Raw genomic sequence first — 22,951 nt, 5'->3', positions numbered from 1 at the left:
GGACAGATCCATCGGGATGGTGGGTCGGACGGATTCGAGGCAAGGAGGGTCTGCTGCCGGGAAACTACGTGGAGAAGATCTGAACTCCAGCTCGGAGAGGGAATCCCGAACCCAGGGGGCTAGGGGCAGGGTGGGTGGGAGAGAAAGAGGCAGGCACCGCAGGCACGGCCAGAACTGGAGGTGGCTGATGCTCCCGGAGAAAGGTGAGGGGTCCTCGGAAACCAGAACTGCCCAGGGTCCGGAATCGGGGCCGTACACGTACACTGCTGGGGGTCAGTCCCCACCCCCACCCCCACCCGCCAAACTCACTCCAGCCAGACACCAATGCGAATCATTGGCGGGAGGTGTGGCGCTGGGGGCAGGAGGTTTCTCATACCCACCGTCTCCTCCTCCTCCCTGTTCTCCATACCCTCCCTCCCCCCATCCTGTCCCTGCAGCCCTCCCTCTGCCCATCTCCTGCTCCCTCCCACCTCCACCCCGTTTTCGTCCATCCCCTCACTCCGTCCCCTCCCTCATGCTCCCTCGCACCTGCTCCCCCCACGTTCTTCCATCCCCGTCCACCCTCCCTCACTCCCACCCCTCCCTCCATCTCCTCCCCCCACATTCCATCATGCTCCATTCCCTCCCTCCTCCCCTCCACCCTCACTCCAATCCCCTCTCCTTCCTTCCACATCCTCCCCCCCCCCCATCTCCTCTCTCCATCCTGTCCCACCCGTTCAGGTGCAATCTGACTGAATGGTGGAGCAGTCTTGAGAGGGTGGAATGACCAACTCCTTCTGAGACACTCGCACCAGTGGACCCTGCAGTCCTTGCCCGCCAGCTCCAGATGCAGCATTTGACGATGGCTCAAGCTGGGCCAGGTTTACACCCCAGACTGCGTGATGGGAGGCTGGTTTTAATGTCCAACCGGCCCTCTTAACAGAGACAGCGTGTCCCTCACTAGGAGCTGAGCTGCCATCTCGACAAAACTCCTGTGGCCACCAACGAGGAGACCAACCTTTGAACCTAACTCCAAGGTCCTGCCCATCCCAGCAGCCAAGGAATGATCTCACCTGGGTGACGACGCCGTTGTAGAGGGAGTGAAGGAGCTACAATGGGAAATAAAGGAACAACCAAGACCAGGCAGATTTTGGTGACTATTTTATTACAGTAATTTCCAAAACTAAACCGTAAGGTGTTCAAGCAAGTCTAACAATCCCATTTGACTCTTGCTGCAAAACCTGTTCATAATTGACCCTTGGGGTCTGAGAGAAGATGGCAGAAGGGGGGGCAAGGGGAAGGAGAAGGGAGCAGGGGTTCAGAAAGTGGAGGATGGGGCTGTGGGGAACAGGTGAGGAGGGGTTTGGTCAGTGGAGGAAGGGGCAAATGGGGGGGGGGGAATGGAGTGGGGAGGGGTTTGGTCAGTGAGGGATGGGGCTGAGTGAGGAGGGGTTGTGTCAGTGGAGGATGGGATGGGGAAACAGTGACAGGTTTGATAGTCAGGGAGGGTCAGACCCCTTGGAACCCTGAAGCTTTGCCACTGGCCGGTTTGCTGAGAGTTGAAGTGCAGGGGGGGTGGGGGTGGTTAATCAACTGGGAGGAGGGAAAAGGGCGGTATGGTCAAGGATTAGTGACTTTGGTACAGCTTCTTACAACGAGGGCTACAGGCAGCATTCTGCCTGACCTGTGATGTTGCAAGCCCAATGTGTGTCGTTCCCAACTAGCCAACAACCTGTCCCCAACAGGCAGGTCGTCTCCGTTTCACCTGGATGAAAGCTCTGGTTCAGTCTGCTGTTCCCTGCCAGGCCCATTTCTGAACATCTTTACTTTCAGATTTCCAGCGCCCACTGCATTTTACCTCCTGCTTTGTCTGACACACAGGCAGAGAGAGAAAGAGGTGATGAGAAAGGGGTTCATAACGTGAGTGACCGGATGAAGTTTCAGATGATTAAAGGAACTGAGTTAAGAGAGACAGAGACACCATGTCCTCTGCCTGAATTATTCCAGAACAAAGAGGGGCCCTTTGGTGGAGGGGGAGCAGGATGTCAGGAATAACTTTTACACAGGTTGGGGAAAATCTGAAACATCTCCCCCCCACACACGAAGCCATTGAGGCCGAGTGTGAGTTTACTGAATCAGAGTGCGGTTGTCGGGGTTGGCAGACCGAGGTGAGATGGTTCTTATGTCCCCTGTTTAATTTTTGCTCCCTCTGGTTGTGGAAGTGCCCATTAACCTCGGGATAATCACTGAGGGTTCTTTTTCCCTTTTTCTTCCTCTACCTCCCCACCCGATTTCCCTCTCTGCTTCCCGTAAACACAGGAGCCTGAAACAGCTGGACCCAGGTCTAACTGATAAGGGCCAGTAGTCTGATGTGTCGGCCGGACTGGGAACTTCCGTTCCTTGAATGGCATTTGGCAAAAATACCTGCTCAAAGTTCTCCAAGCAGGTGGTTTCAGTTTTATCGCCTTCACTGGGGTATTGCTGAGATCTGAACTGCCAACCTCTGGGACCCGTAGTGAAACCAGGTTTATGGAGCGATTGGGAATAGGAACCTCCTCACCCCAGCCTCACAAACCTTTCCAAAAGAAAAGCAGCCATTTTGAAAGAGTTTGGAAATGGACATTGGAAAGAGATGATGGGTCAAGAGAAGATGACGGATATTGTGGGAGACGTGGATACGGTGGGCTGGAATCCGTGCTGTATAGGTGACCCCCATGTTACAGGGGAGGGTTGTGTTCCTAGGAAACAGGCCATAATGCGATTTTCCATGACGTTATCCGGGCATGTATCAGGATACGAGAGTTGGGGGGGGAGGGGGGGGGGAATAAATTGTCTTTTGATTTATTTTCTACATAAATTCCACGAGAGCAAATGTTATTCCATACCTCAAATCTTTTCGGGAGGTGAATTCTGTAAGGGAGAATTTCTGTAACACGGGGGTCACCCATATAACCCTGTCTCCACAACTACAACCAGTGCTGAGGTTATTGATATTTCTCGGGGGGAGATTCTGAGTTGGGGGAAACAGTGGGAGGATTTGAATAAAAGGACCCTCTCAAGAGCCAGTGGTCTTTGGACCTTGTCCTGAAAATGGCATCCCTCTTCTTTACTAACCAGCTAAGTATCACCTTGTTGAGCAGGGTCTGTCTCTGCTCTTATAACGCAGAGGACACTGCCAGCCTACTCTAACCTACTGTGCCGCCCCAGCCACCCATCACTGCCCAAGAATCTCCAGGATCAGGCAAGAGGGTGGAAAGCAAAGGGTTGTTACAATTAAAATCATTTTCTTGCAGGGAAAAAACATCTCAATTAAAATAAAATCAGCAACTGTAAATGGGTAACGAAGAGTAAATGGCTTTCTGATTGGCCGGGGCTCACGAGGGTGAACGCATCCAGCAACCAATGGGGTGGGGATGGAGGTCAGGTGTCAATCTCCCAGAATGTACCCAGGCAACCACTAGGCCCATTGGAAGGAGCAGGACCCACAGTGAAAGCTTCTTCATCTCCTCGACTCTTGAGGCTCGGTAGTGTTTTCTAAACTCGTCCCGTACATGGAGAGGTGAGGCACCGGCCCCCCGCAGCCTGGGAAGAGGTTGACCGCGGCGGTGGCATCGACGGCCAAGACTGGACGAGGTGGCGGCTCACAGGATGATGCAGTCTTTGGACTTCTCCTCACGGTGTTGCCGGCGCTCAGACCCTGCCTGGCGTCCAGCAGCTGGTGGCTGCCGTGCTGGTGCTGCCTGCTGTGGTGTGAGAGGAAAGCCCAACGTTAATACACCATGGCCAAGGAAGTGCACCCAGTGCCTCTGCTTCCTCAGGAGGCTATGGCGTGTCTCCGTTGGCCCTCACCAATTTCTACAGATGCACTTCAGAAAGCATCCTATCTGGATGCATCACGGCTTGGTACGGCAACTGCTCTGCCCAAATTGTAGAGAGTTGTGGACACAGCCCAGTCCAACACACAAAGCCTCCCCTCCATGGACTCCGCCTACACTTCCCGCTGCCTCGAGAAAGCAGCCAACATGAGCAAGGACCCCCTCCCACCCTGGTCATTCTCCCTGTTTCCCCCCCTCCTACTGGGCAGAAAGCACGTACCACCAGGCTCAAGGACAGCTTCTACTCCGCTGTTATAAGACTCTTGAACAGACCTCTCATTTGCTAAAAGATGAACTCCTGATCTCCCAATCTACCTCATCGTGGCCCTTGCACCCTATTGTCTGCCTGCACTGCACTTTCTCTGTAACTGTAACACAATATTCTGCATTCAGTTGTTCTTTTCACTACTTCAGTGTACTTATGTACGGAATGATCTGTCTGGATGACACGCAAGCAAAAGCTTTTCACTGGGGCAGCGGCTCGACCTGCTGCACCACCCTAGAGAAGGTCTCAGATGAGGAGAAACTTCTTCACTCAGTGAGTGGTGAACCTCTGGAATTCACCACTGTGAAGGACAAGTCACTGAACAATTTTCTTAAGGAGATAGCCAAATTTCTAAATGCAACTGCCATCACAGGGAATGTAGAACATAGAACAGTACAGCACAGGAACAGGCCCTTTGCCCACAATGTCTGTGCCGACCATGATGTTAATTTAAACTAATAGTGTACATCCGTCCATTCCCCGCCCTGTTCATGTGCCTGTCTAAATGCCTCTTAAACACCTCGATCGTATCTGCCTCCACCATCTCCCCTGGCAGCACATTCCAGGCACCCACTGCTCTGTGTGTAAAAACAAAACATTGCTTTGTAAATCTCCTTTAAACTTTCCTCTTATCACCTTAAAGCTATTCTCTCTGGTATTTGACATTTCCACCCTGGAAAAAAGACTATCTGTGCCGCCCATGATTTTATCAGGTCTCCCCTCAGCCTCCAGTGCTCCAGATGGTTTTGAGATAATGATCACCATGTTGAATGGTGGAGCAGGCTCGAAGGGCCAAGTGACTTGCTCCCATTTTCTTTGTTTACGTAACTCATCTCTGGTTGATGGTGACTGAGAAAGTTGCTTGGGGGCTTTGGACGAGGGAAAACAGAGCATAGCCTTGGTGGGTGTGAAGGGCACTCATAGGGGCCCTGCACCCATGGGAAGGTAGTTGGGGGGTGGGGAAAGAGGGAAACAACTAAATTCAATACATAAGCTAACAAGGGTAGCAAAAACAACTGAACCACGCACAGAATCAAAAAATGCAACCTGGTAAAATCTCACTCACCCTTGGTTACATCATAATAAATGCCTCTTAAACTTTGCTATTGAGTCTGCTTTTACCAGCTCCCCAGCAGCCCGTTCCAGGCACCCAACTACTAAAAACTTCCCCGCACATTTCCTTTAAACTGCCCCCCTCTCACCTTAAATCTATGCCCTCTAGTATTTCACATTTTCAACCCTGGGAAGAAGACCATCTACCCTATCTATGCCTCTCAATTTTATAAGCTCATTGTCCGTGGAATGCATTGCTAATGGCAGTCTGGGAGATATTGTATAGTCTGATGTACTAGGACAAGCCCAACAGGTCAGAAATATACAAATGAAAGGAAACAAGGGAAGGGCAAGGTCAAGTGCCCAGTCCTTGTACAGACAGACAGAAAGAGCAAGGTAGAGAAGCTGGAGCAACACACAATCCGCTGGAGGACCTCAGCTTCTTCACCTTGGGGACACAGGAGACTGCAGATGCAGGAATTTGGAGCAACAAACAATCTGCTGGAGGAACTCAATGGGTTGAGCAGCATTTGTAGGGGGGAAAGGAATTGTCAACAGTCCTGATGCAGGGGTTCAGCTTGAAACTTTCCCTCCCACAGATGCTGCTCCACCCACTGAGTTCCTCCAGCAGATTGTTTGTTGCTCCAGATTCCAGCCTCTTGTGTCCCCAAGGTAGAGAAGCTGCTTCTATTTGTTGGAAACCAAAACTACTGTAAGTTGGATTTAGGATCAGCAGAAGCCGCTTTGCCCAGGCAGCAGGGAACTCACAGGGAGGGATTTGAGGGCAAGTTGGACAAACGCACAAGGGAAGAGGAGGGGATGGTAAACGAAGGGCTGGCTTTACCGGTTGGGTCTCGTGTTCCTGCTCCTGGAGGTACCTCACTGCCCGTCGATCCTCCTCCTCCTGCAGTTGCCGGGCTAGCTCCAGGTCACTGATGTCTCCCGAGCTCTGCTGCTGTTGTTGCAGGGAGAGGGCTACCATGTAGTCCTGTGGGGTCAGAGCAGTCAACAGCAAGTCGGGCGGGTACACTAACGTCCTCGTTACCCGCCCACCTACCATCCGCGAGGCCAGCCCCAGGCAACACTACTTTTGCCCCGGAGGTACCAAGAGTGGGAGCAAGTATCTGTAACACCCTACGAGGTTGGCGCAGAGTGTGGGCCGGATTTGTGGGTCAGGGACCCGAGCGCTTCTCATTTCCAAGCTGCGAGAACAATTTGAATCACTCAGTTGTTTCACCCCTGGAGGGGTCATTGCCACGGCTTTAGTGGGAAGTCCATGCCCCTGTCGCTCACCAGTAACAGGGACCTGGCTTCCATACCTTCGGCCTAGATTACCACCTCCCGGGGCGCCCCACACAATCAGGCTCCGAGAAAGGCAGCAACAAAAGGTCTGGTCTGCGGTGGCCTCGAGCAGAGGGTGGGGGAGGAGGGGAGGCAGAGGGGTTTAGGGAGGGAGCTCCAGATCAATGATGTCCAGACCACAGTGACAGAGACAGGGTATGGGCACGAGGACCAGAAGTGGTGGAGGGTCGGAGGAGGTTACAGAGGGAGGGGACAAGACCACTGAGGGATCGGACACAGAGATCCAGCTCATGAACATGAAGCTATAAAACCCTCCACCACCTCCAAAGAGCTTCACAGCCACTGACATGTGGTCATGGCTGTATCATAGAGAGCACTGCTGCCAATGTGAGCACAGTAAGCTCCCCCACACAGCGCAGTGAAAAGGACCACAGCATCTGCCTCAGTGATATTGGTGAGGGATATATATCATGCCCGGGGCAGTGTGACAGCATATTGGAAGTGAAGGAGGTGGAGGGGGTGAGGTGCCACCCCAAACCGCCGCAGTCCACGTGGTGAAGGCGCTGTTGGGGAAGGAGTTCCGGGATTTAGACCCAGCGACGGTGAAGGAACGGCCGACGTATTTCCGAGTGTGCAGCTTGCAGGGGAGCCCGGTTCTGTGGGGCGTCTGGGGAGGTGGTCATCGCTGGTGTTCCCGTGTCCTCGTGAGTGGTAGAGGTCGTGGGTCTTGGTCAAGAAATGTTGCTGGCAGCACACTGCAGCCAGGGTACAGAGAGTGTGGGATCGTTAGACGCTCCCTCAGGTCTGCCCGGGGGGAGTGGGGAGGGGGGGCGGGGTGGGCAGTGGTGGGTGTTGGCTGCAATTACCGACTGAAGATTGGGGTGAGAGTGCTGCCCCTCCCCGGAAATACCCAAGGCTTGCGGAGACACGAGGGTGGGAGGTTAGTTTGAGAGACCGATCCTGGAGCCTTGCGTACCTGGTCGATCTGCTGCTGGGGGGGCTGAGCGACGGTGTAGGGAAGCTGCCGGCCGGTCGGATGACTGAGGCAGAACTCAGCGTCACAGAAGTTGCCGTCTCCCTCCACGTTGTGCAAGCTCTCCCACACCAACTTCTGCTCCGACAGGAAGCCCTGGTCGGTCACTAGCAGGTAGAGGTGGCCCTGAGGGGGACAAAAGGGACACACACCCATCGGCCAGTTACTGTCGAGCTGCACGACGACTTGCTCGGAGATTGAACCCCAAACCAGCTCCCACTCCGACCCCTCCCTCCCAGAGTTACTCCCCTTTAAAGCAGATCTTCTGCCTCCATCTCTGGGTGTCGATGAACCCGATCATTGCAGTGACACTGCTGAGCACTGCAGTCCCATTGGTCTACAGCCCCGTCCGACGGGAACCCCTCTGATGCCCAGACTTTGAGGCTGATCGCCAGTGTCTTGGACCCTCAATGAGGCAGCAGTGACTCAGCTCATGCACAGCCGTGGTAAGGCAAATCACTATAACCGGGATAAACTACCGGGGGGGGGGCAGCAGTTCGTCAGGCGGTCTCACAACTCCGGGGACCCTGCTACAATCCCGACCTCCGGTGCTGAGCGGAGTTTCCCTCAGATCCTCGTTTCCCCCCCCAGAAGCATGGTGGCAGGTTAGTTATTACCACTGTAAATTACCCCTTACTGTGGATTAATGGCATAAGGGAGAGTGTACATTACAGAGACAAATGGGCTCGCTGTGCTTGGACACGATGGCTGACTGGCCTCCTCCTGTGCCATTGTGAGTCCTGAACCTGAACTTTCAATCAGGATATTCAACTGACCCAAACCCGACGTCATATTTGGGTCTCACTGAACTTGGGCCAGACCTCGGGCGTCCAGCCGAGGCTGCAGTTGGGTGATGTCTCCGGGTAACTGTGAGCATGACTTGGAGCTGCCTTCCTGCTACTGTTCAGTGCCCCAGGGGACAGTTGGAAGAAAGGAGAGCTTAACGTAGGGAAGCTCTTCACTTGTCCCCTTACAGGACGCTCCAGGATAAAACGTGGACAAAGCACTAAAGACGCCATTAAGCTGGAAAGAGTGCTGGGACTCGAGGGCCTGAGTTATAGGGAGAGGTTGGGCAGGCCAGGACTTTATTCCTTGGAACGTAGTAGACAGAGAGGTGACCTTGTAGAGGCGTATAAAAGTGAATGGCAGTCTTCTTCCCCCAGGGTTGGGGAATCAAGAACTAGAGGGCATAGGTTTAAGGTGAGAGGGGAGAGATTTCAAAGGGACCCGAGGGGCAACTTCACACAGAGGGTGATGGGTACATGGAACGAGCTGCCAGAGAATGTTGCTGAGGCAGGTGCAACAACAACGTTTAAAAGACAATTGGATGAGTACATGGGGAGGAAAGGTTTAGAGGGATATGGGCCAAATGCAGGCAATGGACATCTTGGTCAGCATGGACGAGTTGGGCTGAAGGGCCTGTTTCTGTGCTGTATAACTCCATGATTCCAGGACACCTGACCCAATGAAAGACTGTGGTCTCACACAGTCATTATGCTGGCAAATGAGGCAGCCATTTTGGGCGCAGTAAGAGACAAAACAGCAACTAGGTAAGTTCTTTTCTCAGATGTTATATCAGTGAAGGGATTAATATCAGCTCCTGGACAGCAGCCAGAACTGCTCTCCTTCAATAGCGGGCCAGGGGAACAGCAGCATCTGCCCAAAAGGACAGACAAGGACCTCAGTTTAACACCTCACCTGAAAGATGTCACTTCTGCCAGCACGATGCCACGTTGGTCTGGATTACGCTGTCAGACCTCTGGAGCGGGATGGAGTTAAGGGGGCGTCAGCGAGAGGTTAGAGCAGGTGAATAGCACAGCCACGTGGGGTGGTTTGATCAGTGGTGAGGAAAAACCATAAGACAAAGGAGCAGAAGTCGGCCATTCGGCCCATTGAGTCTGCTCCACCATTCTATTATGAGCTGATCCATTCTCCCATTTAGCCCCACTCCCCTGCCTTCTCACCATAACCTTTGATGCCCTGGCTACTCAGATACCTATCAATCTCTGCCTTAAATACACCCAATGACTTTGTCTCCACAGCCGCCCGTGGCAACAAATTCCACAGATTCACCACTCTCTGGTTAAATAAATTTCTCTGCATCTCTGTTCTGAATGGGCGCCCTTCAATCCTGAAGTCATGCCCTCTTGTACTAGACTCCCCTACCATGGGAAACAACTTCGCCACATCTACTCTGTCCAGGCCTTTTAACATTCGAAATGTTTCTATGAGGTTCCCCCCTCATTCTTCTGAACTCCAAGGAGTACAGCGCAAGAGCCGTCAAACATTCCTCATATGTTAACCCTCTCATTCCTGGAATCATTCTAGTGAATCTTCTCTGAACCCTCTCCAATGTCAGCACATTCTTTCTTAAATAAGGAGCCCAAAACTGGCTTCCAGATTACGGACGTTTGGGGTGGAGGGTAGATCGGTGGGGGGGGGGGTGGGGTGGGGAGCTGATTCTCGTCCTCAAGTCCTCACCTTGTGCTTAATCATCGTGCTGAAGTGATTGTTCCGGAAGAAGACACACAGCTCCCCTTCCTTGGCTGCAGCCGTGAGCTCGCAGAGACCGTGGTAAGTCAGCTGTGTGGCGGTTGCGTCCAGGAATTGCTCTGCAACCAGCCCTGTGGAATAGAGCAAGTGTTAACGTCCGTGTTCATGGTGGTACAGCTGCTGCCTCACGGCTCCAGAGACCCGGGTGCAATCCTGACTGCCAACTGGGGGGGGGGGGGGGGGGGGGGGGGGTGTGTGTGTGTGTGTGTGTGTGTGTGTGTGTGTGTGTGTGTGTGTGTGTGTGTGTGTGTGTGTGTGTGTGTGTGTGTGTGTGTGTGTGTGTGTGTGTGTGTGTGTGTGTGTGTGTGTGTACGCTCACGCACAGAGTTTACACATTCTCCCTGTGGTCACGTGGGTTTCCCCCAGGTGCTCCAGTTTCCTCCCTCTTCCCAGACGTGCTGTTGGTTGAATTGACCTTTAGTGGAGGTTAATGGGAAAAAGAATCAAAGGGCAGTTGCAGGGCTACAGGGAAATAAGGGGATAGACAAATGGGGTTCTTCCCCTGGGATATGGCAGGGATCCGATGAGCCGTGTGGCTTCCTTCTACAGCACTGTAAGTGGAAGAACACTAACGTTTACCTCACAGCCTTTAAGGTAACAAAACACTGCCAGGATTTTGTTGAGTAACTCACATTGGGGCAGGTGAAACAAGAACTTGTCAAAGAAGCAGTGTTTTTCTGTGCATTTTTAAAAAATATTTCATTTTTGAGATCTGGGCATCACTGGCAAGACCGGCATTTAGAGTCACAGAGTCATACAGCACGGGAACAGGCCCTTTGGCCCAACTGGTCCGTGCCGACCAAGGTGCCCACTTAATTGCCCACGTTTGGCCCATATCCCTCTATCTTATCCATGTATTTATCCAAATGTCTTTTAAATGTCATTATTGTACCTTCATCAACTACTTTCCTTTGGCAGCTCATTCCATATCCCCACCACCCTCTGTGTGAGGAAGCTGGCCCTCAGATTCCTATTAAATCTCCCCTCTCACCTTAAACCTATGCCCTCTAGTTTTTGGTTCCCTTTCCTAGGGAAAAAGACTGTCTATACTCCTCATGTTTTTGTACACCTCCGTAAGGTCAACCCCTCAGTCTTCCCACACTCTAGGGAATAAAGTCCTAGCCTGCTCAACCTCCCCCTATAACCCAGGCCTGAGTCTTGGCAAGACTTGTAAATCGTAAATTATCCATCTCTAATTGCCCTGAATAAACTCACTAGGCCATTTCATAGGACATTTATGCTTCACTTCACAGCATGCATTAGTGAACCAGTTGGGTTTTCCAATCATCTGATTATTTCGTCGATGTTATCACTAAGACCAGCTTTTCTTTTTTAAATTCTAGATTATTAACTGACTTAAATGGGATTTGAACTTGGGGTTCAGGGCTCTGGGTTATTAGTCAAATAACTTAACCACAGCACTGCTTAAAGGAGGAGAAAGAGGTGGTGAGGTTGAGGGAGAAAATTCCTGAGCTCAGGGCTGGTGGTAGATCAACGGGAATCAGGGATGATTAAGAGGCACAGAATTGGAGGAGGGTGGCGATCTCAGGAGGCTGATGAGATGGGAAGGGGGTTGAACACGAGTGAGGCTATTAAAATCAAGATAATTACACTGATAATCCACAAACTGGTGGTTTGGGATCTGGGTGGTTTCCCACGCTCCCTTTAAACACACCGCGGCTCCCGTATCCATCCTTGTTATAAACTCACCAGGACCATTTCCCACGCTCCCTTAAACGTTATCAGGGCCCTGTCTCCCATGCTCCTGTTAACATTATCGGGGCCCCGTTTCCCACCCTTGCATCACCAGGAACCGTTTTCCGTGTTACTTTTAAACTCACTGGGACCCTGTTTCCAAGTCACCAGGCCCTGTTTCCCCACTCTTTAAATTCTGGTTCACTGAAAAATTTATTATAACACTGCACAACACCTTTAGCACATCATGAAACCAGCCTCCCCTCCACGGAATCAGTCTACACTTCTCGCTGCCTCAGGAAAGCAGCCAACATAATCGAAGACCCCACCCACCCCAGACATTCTCTCCCCCCCTCCCATCAGGCAGAAGATACAAAAGCCTGAAAGCCCGTACCACCAGGCTCAAGGACAGCTTCTATCCCGCTGTTATAAGTCCCTTGAATAGTCCCCTAGTACAAGATGGACCTCACAATCTACCTCATCATGGCTTGCACCTTGTTGTCTGCCTGCGCTGCACTTTCTCGGTAACTGTGACACTATATTCTGCGTTCTGTTATTGCTTTTACCTTGTACTACCTCAACGCACTAATGTGATGAAATGATCTGTATGGATAGCACGCAAGACAAATTGTTTCTCCCTCTCTCAGAATATGTGACAATAATAAACCAACTTAACAACAATTTAATTTTTAAAATGAACTAAAAGTGGGTGGGGTAGTAATTGGATTTTTGGAGTTTTATTGTACTTATGGGAGCCGAAAATATCAGCGGGTGGGGGCTGATCGACATGATGCAAGTTGGAACACAGGGAAGTAGGGTGTGATTAAGCTTTTGGAGAGGTAGATTGGAAGCCAGCCAGTAGTGTATTGGAATAGGCAAGTCTGGGGGAGTGGGGAGAAAGGCTTTGAGCCTGCCTGCTTCATCCCAGAGGCAAAACTCTGCTGAGGTATTGTAAGATGGGGGCAATTTTGTCTTACAAAACTTCTGAACAGTCCGTGAACATTACTTTATTATTCCTTTTTTTTCTGCGCCATTTGTTTTGTAACTTACAGTAATTATGTGTTTGCACTGTACTGCTGCCACAAAACAACACATTTCACAACATACGAGTCAGTGATAATAAACCTGATTCAGCCTGTGGTCTGACAATGGGTTAGAGTCACAAGACAAAGGAGCAGAAGTAGGCCCTTCGGCCCACCGAGTCCATGCTGACCATCAACCACCCATGTACTCTAATCCCACTTTTTATTCTCCCCGAGTTCTCAACGACTCCCCCCATTCTTATCGACCCCCCCCCAGATTCTAGCCCTTACCTACACACAGCAGCCAATTAACCCACCGACCTATGATGTGGGAGGAAACTGGAGCACCTGGGAGAAACCCACGCGGTCACAGGGAGAGCATGCGAACTCCACACACACACACACACACACACACACACACACACACACACAGAGCAGCTGAGGTCAGGATTGAACCTGGGTCTCTGGTGCTGTGAGGCAGCGGCTCTACCCGCTGCTCCACTGCATCACCCTCGGCTGGGTCCGAGTGAGACGGTGAACAACAGGTGGCATCGCAACCAACACTGGCACAAATTCTGAGTCTGAGTAGCAGTGCGGCCAGTCCAGCCACCAGGTAAGTGCAGGACAGGGTCACAGGACAAACGTGCACGGCTGAGCTTTGACACAAGTTGCAAGGCTTCACAATGACGGGGCCTCAGTGTTGGCAAGGGTTGGGCAGACAGTAAGTACCCCTCTTGCCTGGGATCCCTCTGCCCTGCTCGCATCTGAAACACAGGTGCCGGCCCTCTCCTCAGAGGGCAGAGGAGCACGGGAGCTGTGCTGGTGAGCTGGGGACTGCCAATGGGAGAATGGCAAGGATTCAACCCAATACTGGCCCAGAACCTGCCGCCAACAGTCAGGGGCAAGATACCGCCCACCTCACCTTCACTGACCAGCGCGCTGTCCGTGGAGTGCTTGGAGCTGATGATCTTTTCTACAAGCTGGTTGTAACTGCACCTCCCGACTGCCTGCATCACCTCGTGGCTCTGGGGAGACCGGCAGGGAGGGGGTGGGTGGAGGAGAGAGGACCAGGGAGGGAGAGAGGGGAAATGGTAGGGGGGGGGGGGGGGGGAGAAGAGGAGAGAGAACCAGTGAGGGAAAGGGAGGAGAGAGGACCGGGGAAGGAGGGAATGGGGAGCCAAGAGGAGAGCAGACAGGGAGAGGAAAAAGGGGATGGGGGGGAGGGTACAGAGAGGATGAGGGAGGGAGGGGAATGGGTGAGGGGGGGAAGGAGAGAGAACAATGGGAAAGGGGGGGAAGAAGAAAGGACCAGGGAGGGAGGTGAAATGATGGTTTGGGGGGGGGGGGGGGAAGAGGGGGGTGAGGGGAATGGGGGGGCCAAGGGGGGGAAGAGAGGGGACCAAACAGGGAGAGGAAATGAGGGCAGGGGGGTGGGAAAGGAGGGAGAACCAAGTAGGGAGGTGAAATTGGGGGGGGGGGGGGGGGGAAGAGGAGGGAAAGAGATAGCAGGGAGAGAGGGGAACCGGGGGGGGCAGAGGAGGGGAAGGGGGATGGAAAGAGAACAAGGGAGGGAGGGGACGGAAGAGGAGAGGGTGGGAGAGAAAAACAAGATCCTGTGTCACGCCGGGAATGCCCGAAGGATGCTGACGAGTTCACCTCCTGCCAGCCCCCAACTAATCACAGCAATCAACGACCCCGCAACAGGGCCAGACACAAGGTGAGGGGAACCCTCTCCAGCTTTGAGAAATTTCGGATGACATGCTACCAAAGGAGGCCCTTCGGCCCATTGTGCCCACCCTAGCTTCTTGAAAGGGTTCTCCAATTAGTCCCAATCCCACCACCAGGTGCTTGGGAAGGAATGAATTGCCCTACTAATGAGCTAGCAGAGTCCCAAAGGGCCAAGTGGCCTCCTGCTTTTATTTATCAATTTAATTCTCTTCAGGAAGCTCCAGTTGAATCCTTTCCTGCTGCCTTTTTTGGAGGGTGCATCCCAGATCACACCAACCTGCTGACTAAAAGAGAATTCTTCTCATTTGGTTTTGTGTACCTTTTAGATTGTGAAATCTAAATCACCTCTGGAAGAAAGACAGCAGCTAATTTCAACACAGCAAGATCCCACAAAGAGCAGTACAAGACGGGTCCATTTCATTATCAGTGGTGCTGATGCTGGGATAGATATTGGCCCCAGGGCACCCTTCACTGCTCACCCGAGAGGGTAGCCAGGCCCTCGGTTTTGTGTGGGCTCTCTCAGTACTGCACTGGGAGCACGGGCTCGGGGCTCTGGAGTGGGACTCAGACCCACAGCCCCCTCCATCATAAAGTGGGTGTGCGGCCCGCAGTGTCACTGAAGGAGGAAGACTCGAGGTATCTGGCTGAACACAGCAGGGATTCCGAGGCACCTGCCAGTGTATGTAGAGCAGAAAGCGTTCCCCCTGTACCCCTCACACATACCTGGGGGTCAACGAGCCAGCCGTGGTAAAGAGGGACATCCAACAGGTCGAACACAATGCATTCCGGGGTGTACTCAAAGTCACCGACTCCTGTGAAGCGGACATTTACGTCCAGCCCCGTGGACAGCTTGGGCAGGACAGCCATGGCATCGTTCATGTTCTGGGGGCAGAGAGGGGGAGAGGGAGAGGGGGAGGGGTGGGGGGAGATAAATTGGCATCCTGAATGCAGAACAATCTCCTGACAGTGGCACAAGTCACACCGTGTAGGTGAGAGAACTCTTCACCGTGCCCATTCACAGTTATTGCTTCTGGCCTGTGTTAAGAGGTTGGTCCCAACAGCGACACCACTCGACCCACTAGCCCTGTGCCACCCTTCAGTGCACCCCTACACCTTGTCTTCCTCTGACACCTGCACCCACCCAACCCTGCCAGTTTTTACTCCTCCTCTCACCGCTGTGTTCCTCCAGCACCCTCCCTCTCCTGACTCCATGGTCATTCTGTCTGCCTCCCCTCTGTTCGCCTGCCACGAACCATAGCTCCTTAGATTGCCAGCTTCGTTTGAATCTTATTCCCGGAGGTTTCACACACAACACGTTGCGTCAGGCACGATTATATCAAGTGATGAAACCCCATTAACGAGACCTCCCAACCAACAGCCCAGGCTGGTTAGGTATGGGTTTTGTCCTTATTTCAAGTCTGGCTGGTAGGAGCCTCTCTCTATCTCTGCAGAACACTGCACACTTTACTTCAGAAGATTGTGTGGGAACCTCCAACAGTCTTGGAGGGTTGGCAGCCCTACTTGTTGTGAGTAGAGCCCTGGGATTTCCATCCCCATAGCCAAGAGGCCCAAGGGTTGGACCGGAACCCACAGCAACAGAGAGCAACTGGACTGATGATCGATGGCCCTGCTGAGCTGGCTCTCCTCCCGTCCTTTCAACCTTGTGACCAGTCTTGCCGTTTTAGACTGAGAAATCACGGTCCATCATGGGCACAGCCCCCTGCCCCCCACCAACAGCATCTACAGGAGGTGCTGCCTCAAGAAGGTGGCATCTATCACCGAGGATCCCCACCATCTGGGTCACGCTCTCTTCTCGCTGCTACTGTCAGGCAGGAGGTACAGAAGCCTGAAGTCCCACACCACCAGGTTCAGGAACAGTTACTTTCCTACACCCATCAGGTTATTGAACCGACCTGTACAACCTCAGCAACAGAACACTACGGACCACCTCTTTACGACCATGGACTTGTCTCTGCTTGTATTCTTTTTAGCACAAATGTCTTGTTTTGCACAGTTTTTTTCCATTATCTTGTATACTACTATTTGATGTGTTGTTCTCTATACCCATGTACCCGTGATGCTGCTGCAAACAAGTTTTTCAGTGTACCTGTACCTCACCGTACTCGTGCACATGACAATAACTCGACTTGACTTGAAATGGTTTTTGGTGGGTTGAATCTGCTGAAATACCTGGTCAAAGTTGAGCTGCAGCCCCTCTGAGCTCTCCTTTGGCTTGGTGGAGAGTATGCAGTCACCTGGAAAAGAGAACATGGATACCAGGGTTTACGGAACGTTACTGGATTGCACAGAAACCTTGCTGGAGTGATTAATTACTTTTTTGTAGGTGAGCACAGTGAAAGCCAACTGGTGCCGATGACCCAGCTAAATCTTTTTTTTTGCTTTCAGTGGAGTCATAGAAAGGTACAAAATGGATACAGGCCCTTCGGCCCACAGAGTCCATGCTGACCATCAAGCCCTCATTTACACAAATCCTACATTAATTTTATTTATTTTTAAGTTCTCCCAACATTCACATCAACTCCCCCCAGACTCTATTCCCCATCTACATACTGGGAGGCAATTTAACCTACCAATCCACACGTCTTTGGGATGTGGGAGAAAACTGGAGCACCCAGGGGTGAGGGGAACCCTTGAGGTCACCAGGAAACATGCAAACTCCACTTAGACAGCACCCGAGGTCAGGATTGAACCTGGGTGTCTGTTGCTGTGAGGCAGCGACTCTACTAGCTGTGCCACTGTGCCGCCCCCATTTACACTGGCCTATTAGCCTACAAACCTACTCAATGTCAGCACGACTAAGGAATTATTCGTGGACTTCACGAAGGGGAAGTCGGGAGAACACGCACCAGTCCTCATTGAGGGGTCAGCAGTGGAAAGGGTGAGCAAGTTTCTGGGCATCAACATCTCAGAGGACCAATCCTGGGCCCAACACATTGATGTAATCATGAAGAAGGCATGCCAGTGGCTCTACTTCGTTAGCAATTTGAGATTTGGTATGCCAGCAAAGGCTCTTACAAATTTCTATAGATGTATGGTTGAGAGCGTTCTGACTGGTTGCATCACCGCCTGGTACGGAGACTCCAATGCACAGGATCGCAAGAGGCTGCAAAGGGTTGTAGACTCAGCCAGCTCCATCACGGGCACAACCCTCCCCATTGTCGAGGACATCTTCTAGAGGCGGTGCCTCAAGAAGGTGGCATCCATCACTTAAGGACCCTCACCATCTGGGACATGCCCTCTTCTTGTTACTACCATCGGGGAGGAGGTACAGGAGGCTTAAGACCCAAACTCAACAATTCAGGAACAGCTTCTTCCCCTCTGCCATCAGCATGAACACCACATGTTATTCCATTTGTTTTCGCTTTTTGATTTCTGTAATTTACAGATTTTTGTCTTGCACTGTATTACTGCTGCAAAACCACAAATTTCATGTCATATGTCAGTGACAATAAATCTGATTCTGATTTTGAATCCACATGTGGGAGGACTGGTGGCACTGGACACTAACAACTCAATATTCTGCTGCTTTTAAACATAATAGTACAGAAATAAACTCTATTGACATAGTGTCCACAGGGAACATTACTGGGGAGTTTGACACCAAGCCGTGTTAATGTATGACCAAAAACTCAAAGTCAGTTTTAAAGGAGTATCAAAGGAGAAAAGACTGTAGGGCAGGCACGGCAGTGTAGCGGTTAGCGTAACGCTATTACAGTGCCAGCGAACCAGGTTCAAATCTGGCCACTGCCTGTAAGGAGTTTGTTCATTCTCCCTGTGTCTGCGTGGGTTTCCTCCCACATTCCAAAGACGTACGGGTTAGGAAGTTGCGGGCGTGCTATGTTGGCGCCGGAAGCATGGCGACACTTGCAGGCTGCCCCCAGAACACTCTACGCAAAAGATGCATTTCACTGTGTGTTTCAATGTACATGTGACTAATAAAGATATCTTAAGGAGAGAATTTCAGGGCTCGGGACCAAGAGAGCTGGAGGCTTGGCTGCCTAAGGTAGAATGAAGGAAATAAGGGAGGATGAAGAGGAGAGTGCAGAGAGGTGTTGCAGATTACAGAGACACGAGGTTGGGTCTGGGGAGACCATGGAGGAATGTGAAAACATGTTGAAATTCAGTTGCTTCACTGTGATGCAGATGAGTCAGGGAGCAATAGGTGAAGAGGACAAGTTAGAACAGCAGAGGTCTCAATGAGCTGGATACGGGACACATCAGTTAAAATCACTATGAATGCACATTGATAGTTACCTAGAAGGATCATCAATTGTTCAACTGATATCACCTCAGTCTTTGGTGGTATCTTCACCTGCAGAAAGAAGAAAACATTCGAGGATGTTCTAAAGCTAAATGATCTCTGGTTGTTACAATTTAAAAGACTCCTTTTAAAATTAACACTGTTCTAACTACAATTTCCATTTAAGCACACCCTTAACGGAGTAAAATAAAGCAAGGTCCTTCATAAGAGCATTAAAGGACAAAATCTGACACTGGGCCACTTTAGGAGACGTTGAGACGGGTGAACTAAATCTCGGTCAGAGGGGGAGGGTCTTAAAAGTTTAGGGAGGAAACTCGGCTTTGATGGCATGTCACAGCAATGGAAATTGGGGGATGACCAGGAGGCCAGAATTGGGGGAAGGTTGTGGAGTTTGGAGGTGATCACAGACATGGGGAAGAGGGGACGAGACCATCGAATGATTTGAACACAAGGCTGAGAATCTTAAGACTGCACTCTCCACCTATTCGGGTCTCTCTCTTTGCCAAGATGCTTAAGAGAGTTTCTTGGTCAAACGTCCGATCCTCTGGTGCAGCTAATCTCCAGTGTCTCTTGAGCAGCAATGGAGCACATGTTGCTGTGCCTAAACAGAGGTTGGTGGTCCAGCACGATCACTAGAAGATCACAGGGTTGGGGTGAGTCTGGCAGTTTTGGAGCAATACAAATCGGGCATGAAGAAGCAGCTGGAACTGGAGAAGGGGCTGACATCCCCAAGAACTGTTCTGAAGGAAGCTGCAGAGGTGGGGAAGGGTAAGACCACAGAGGGTTTTGGTACGGGATTTTAAAACTTTTGGTCAGAGTGCCCAAGTCGTCACTCATTGTGGATTCAAACCACTCCTCAGCCAAGACAAAATTGGTGCAGTCCCCAAGTCAATCACCCCCACAGAGGAAAGTTTCTGCGTCAAGCCCATAGTCATCCCATACAACCTTGATCAGATCATCCCTTATCCTGCACTTGCAGTAATAAAAAAAATAAATTTTTGCAAACTGCACACACAGTGTCAGCCTTCAAATGTGAAGTAAAATGTACGTGGTGTCTTTCACAAACTGGGGGCATCCTGTAACTCGTTTCTGGCACCAGGATCTGATTTTAGCGACTCTAGTGATAGAAAATTGTCCAGAACATCGGGAGAAATCCATTCTCCAAAGCTGCAGACGTGGTACTGTTTATACCTAAATCGGAGAAAGTGGCCTTGATTTCACGACTCAGAGAGGCTATACTCTGACATCACAGTACGTCCTGTCTTGTGCCTGAATGCTGTGCTCAAGGATGCAAATGGCACCCTGTAAATATTAAGAATCTACAGTAGACAGTGACAATAATTTTCCTATGGTGAGGGTAGCTAAAACAAGAGGGTATAAGGTGAGAGGTGGGAAGTTTACAGGGGATCCAAAGGGGAATTTTCCCCCCTCCCAGAGGGTGATTGGAATCTAGAATGCACTGCCTGAGGGAATGGAGGCAGAGACTCACAATATTTAAGAAGCATCGAGACTAGCACCTGAATCGCCAAAACAGGAAAGGCTACAGACCAAATACAGGTCAGAGTAATACAGCAGAGAAACAGGCCCTTCAGCTCAACCTGTCTGTACCGATCAAAGTGCCCACTTAAGCTGGTCCTATTTGCCCACGTTTGGCCTGTATCCCTCTAATCCTTTCCTATCCAGGTGTCTTATACATGTCATTATTGCACCTGCCTCAACTACTTCCTCTGGCAGCTCGGTCCACACATGCACCACCCTCTGTGTGAAGAAGCTGCCCTTCAGATCCTTTTTAAATCTTTCCCCTCTCACCTTACGACTATGCCCAGGTAAATGGGACAAGTATAGATAAGGTACAATGGTCGACGCGGTGGGCTGAGGGGCCCGTTTCTGTGTTGAACAACGGTATGTAGCTATGTAAATTTTTTTTTTCTGATGTCCCAGACTCTGGGGTAAACTGCCTAACTCTACCTTCCATCTCAGGAACAAGATGTTCATGATGGCGATCAGTGGGCAGGGCCCGTTTTCGCTCTGGGTGATTACAGGGGTCTTTTCGCCCTTCCAGTTGATCCATTTCACGTAATAGAAAGTGTTGCTGGGGTCACCCCGGTAGACCTCAGGCCTGGGTCCAGCCCCCTGCAAGGGGTCCTGCTCCGTCTCGCTGGTACTCCCCAGGGACGGGGCAGAGACCTGGTCGGACTCTGCGCTCTCTGCCAGGGGACACTCGGCCTCTGCCAGGTCATCCCCATCATCCTCCTCCTCCGGGGAACCCAACGAGGGAGTCAGGCTGGCCAGGTCGCCCTCAGACTCCGCCGAGGCCAAGCCACTGGTCAGCGACTCCTTGCTGTGGTCTGCTGCCTGGGCGTCAGCTCCCGGTCTCTGACCTTCTTCCACCGTCTGGCCAGCATCAGCGGCCAAAGTCTTCCCGGCCCGCTCTCCTGCTCCCTCCGGACGCCCTTCCCTCTCGCCAGGCTCTCCGGAAGCAGATGGCAGACCAGACATGGTGGCTGCCTTTTTGTCCAGGCCAATATTATCGCCCTGTTCAAAGTCAGTGCTGTCCATGACCGGCTGGTCTCACTCAAAGGAAAAGTCTCAGTAATATCTCCGCAGCTCTGAATCCTTTGTCCTTAGGGATGCCAATAATAATTCCACCACTCCTTTTCTTTAAGCTTCAACCATTGTCCACGATTTTAACGTTCATTCCAAGTTTCAGACAGTTCCAACAATCTGATTTACAAGTTAATTCTCTCTAACGAGAGCAGATGGATGTGCTGAGAGCTGCGAATTGGGATTAGACTGGATGGCTCTTTGTTCAGACACAACAGGCTGTGAATGTCCGAGACGGAGACACTTCAGACAGGTGCCTCTCACTCTGGGCAGGGAGGAGGTGGTTGCGTGTCAGTAGTTGCTTGACATCTCCCACGAAAGCACAGGCAACATGTAGTCTCCTCCAATGGAATTTGCTCCCTGCCGTGTCCGGTCTCCCAAATGAGGTCCAGGCTCCAACCCTCTCGTGCCCTTGTCTACAGCAGGCAGTCCTCTGCAATTTGGTCGCGCCTGTCCTCGGATCAGGGACCTCTCCATGCGGAGACTCCGCCTGCCCCCATCGTGCAGTGTTCAAGGCTCCTGGAGCTAGGAAGCTGCTGTTTCCTTCCGAGGTATCAGGACAAAGGCTCCTCTAGCCTTGTTTCCCCTCTCGTCTACCTTCGGAGCGAGGGGGGATCAACACCTAGCGACAAAACCCAATCCCTGCTCCCCTCTCCTGGGATCCTTTGGGTTGAAAGAGCTCGTCCCTCCACCCTAAACCCCTACCCCCTTAGAGTTAACAGATATCCCCCCCCCCCCAACTTTTAACATCCGTCACCCCCAGACCAGTTGGGTTCAAAGATCACGTCCCTCCACCCTTGACCCTTGCCACCCAGACCCTTCGAGTTAACCAATATTCCCCCCTCCCCACCCCACCCCCTGGACCTCTGACGTCCGTCACCCCACCCTCCCCTCCAACCCCAGACCTGTAGGTGGGGTCAAAAGGCCACGTCCCTTCACCTTTGACCGTTGGCACTAACAGATAAGCCCCTCGACCTTTGACATCGGTCCCCCCCACCAGATTACAACCTATGGGACTAAAAGGCGTCCCTTCACCCTTGGACTCTGGAATCCCAGCACCTACGACCAGATGGACCCCCTTTTGAGGAGATTTATCCCCCCAGGAAGGGGGGGGGGTAACTGGGGGGGGGGGGGGTCCCTCAAAGTTTTGGTGCAAGCCCTGGGGGGGGGGGGGGTGGACCCTGTTGCCCTCGTCCTCCTGCTGCCCCACCCACCCCGGAGTGACTGACCCTCCCTCTCACCAACCTCCCTCCCTCCCCCTCAACCTGCTGACGTCACCACAACCCCCCCCACAAAAAACAAAACCATGCCTAAAGCGCTGATAATCCTCCCTCCCACCCACCCCGGGGGCTCGGTCCCGCTGCCGCACGCCGAAGGCGGGCGGATCCTGAGGGGAGGTGGGGAAAAACTCCGGGCTCTTTTATTTTCCCCCTCCCCTCACAACTCGACGGGCGGGAGACCGACCGGAAATGGAAGCCCTCGCCTGCCAACGAGGGGGGCGCCGTCGGCAAGAGTTCACCCGCATCTCCGCCGCCGCCGCCGCCGTTTTAACGTTCCTCC

At 52.0% G+C, this 22,951-nt stretch overlaps 2 protein-coding genes across 2 annotated transcripts in view; one reads left to right on the top strand and one right to left on the bottom strand.

The window, feature by feature from the left end:
• myo1eb (myosin IEb) overlaps nucleotides 1-1,118 on the top strand; it is a 75,044-nt gene extending 73,926 nt beyond the window's left edge. The window contains exon 28 of the mRNA XM_052045825.1: nucleotides 7-1,118. Within this exon, the coding sequence (XP_051901785.1) occupies nucleotides 7-83 (77 nt within the window). The 3' untranslated portion in view covers nucleotides 84-1,118. The remainder of the gene's footprint in view (nucleotides 1-6) is intronic.
• Nucleotides 1,119-1,127: 9 nt separating this feature from the next.
• Nucleotides 1,128-22,194, bottom strand: mindy1 (MINDY lysine 48 deubiquitinase 1). Its single transcript, XM_052045834.1, has 9 exons — nucleotides 20,756-22,194; nucleotides 18,781-18,838; nucleotides 16,696-16,760; nucleotides 15,229-15,387; nucleotides 13,700-13,802; nucleotides 9,989-10,131; nucleotides 7,451-7,633; nucleotides 6,017-6,160; nucleotides 1,128-3,722 (listed from the first exon to the last, which is right to left on the bottom strand). Exons 1-9 carry the CDS (start codon nucleotides 21,344-21,346, stop codon nucleotides 3,621-3,623), a joined length of 1,548 nt encoding a protein of 515 aa, XP_051901794.1. The 5' UTR covers nucleotides 21,347-22,194; the 3' UTR covers nucleotides 1,128-3,620.
• Between the last annotated feature and the right edge of the window lie 757 nt (nucleotides 22,195-22,951).

Source organism: Pristis pectinata, chromosome 40 (genome assembly GCF_009764475.1).
Source record: "Pristis pectinata isolate sPriPec2 chromosome 40, sPriPec2.1.pri, whole genome shotgun sequence".
NCBI lineage: Eukaryota > Metazoa > Chordata > Chondrichthyes > Rhinopristiformes > Pristidae > Pristis > Pristis pectinata.
This window is presented reverse-complemented; position numbering and strand designations above follow the sequence as displayed.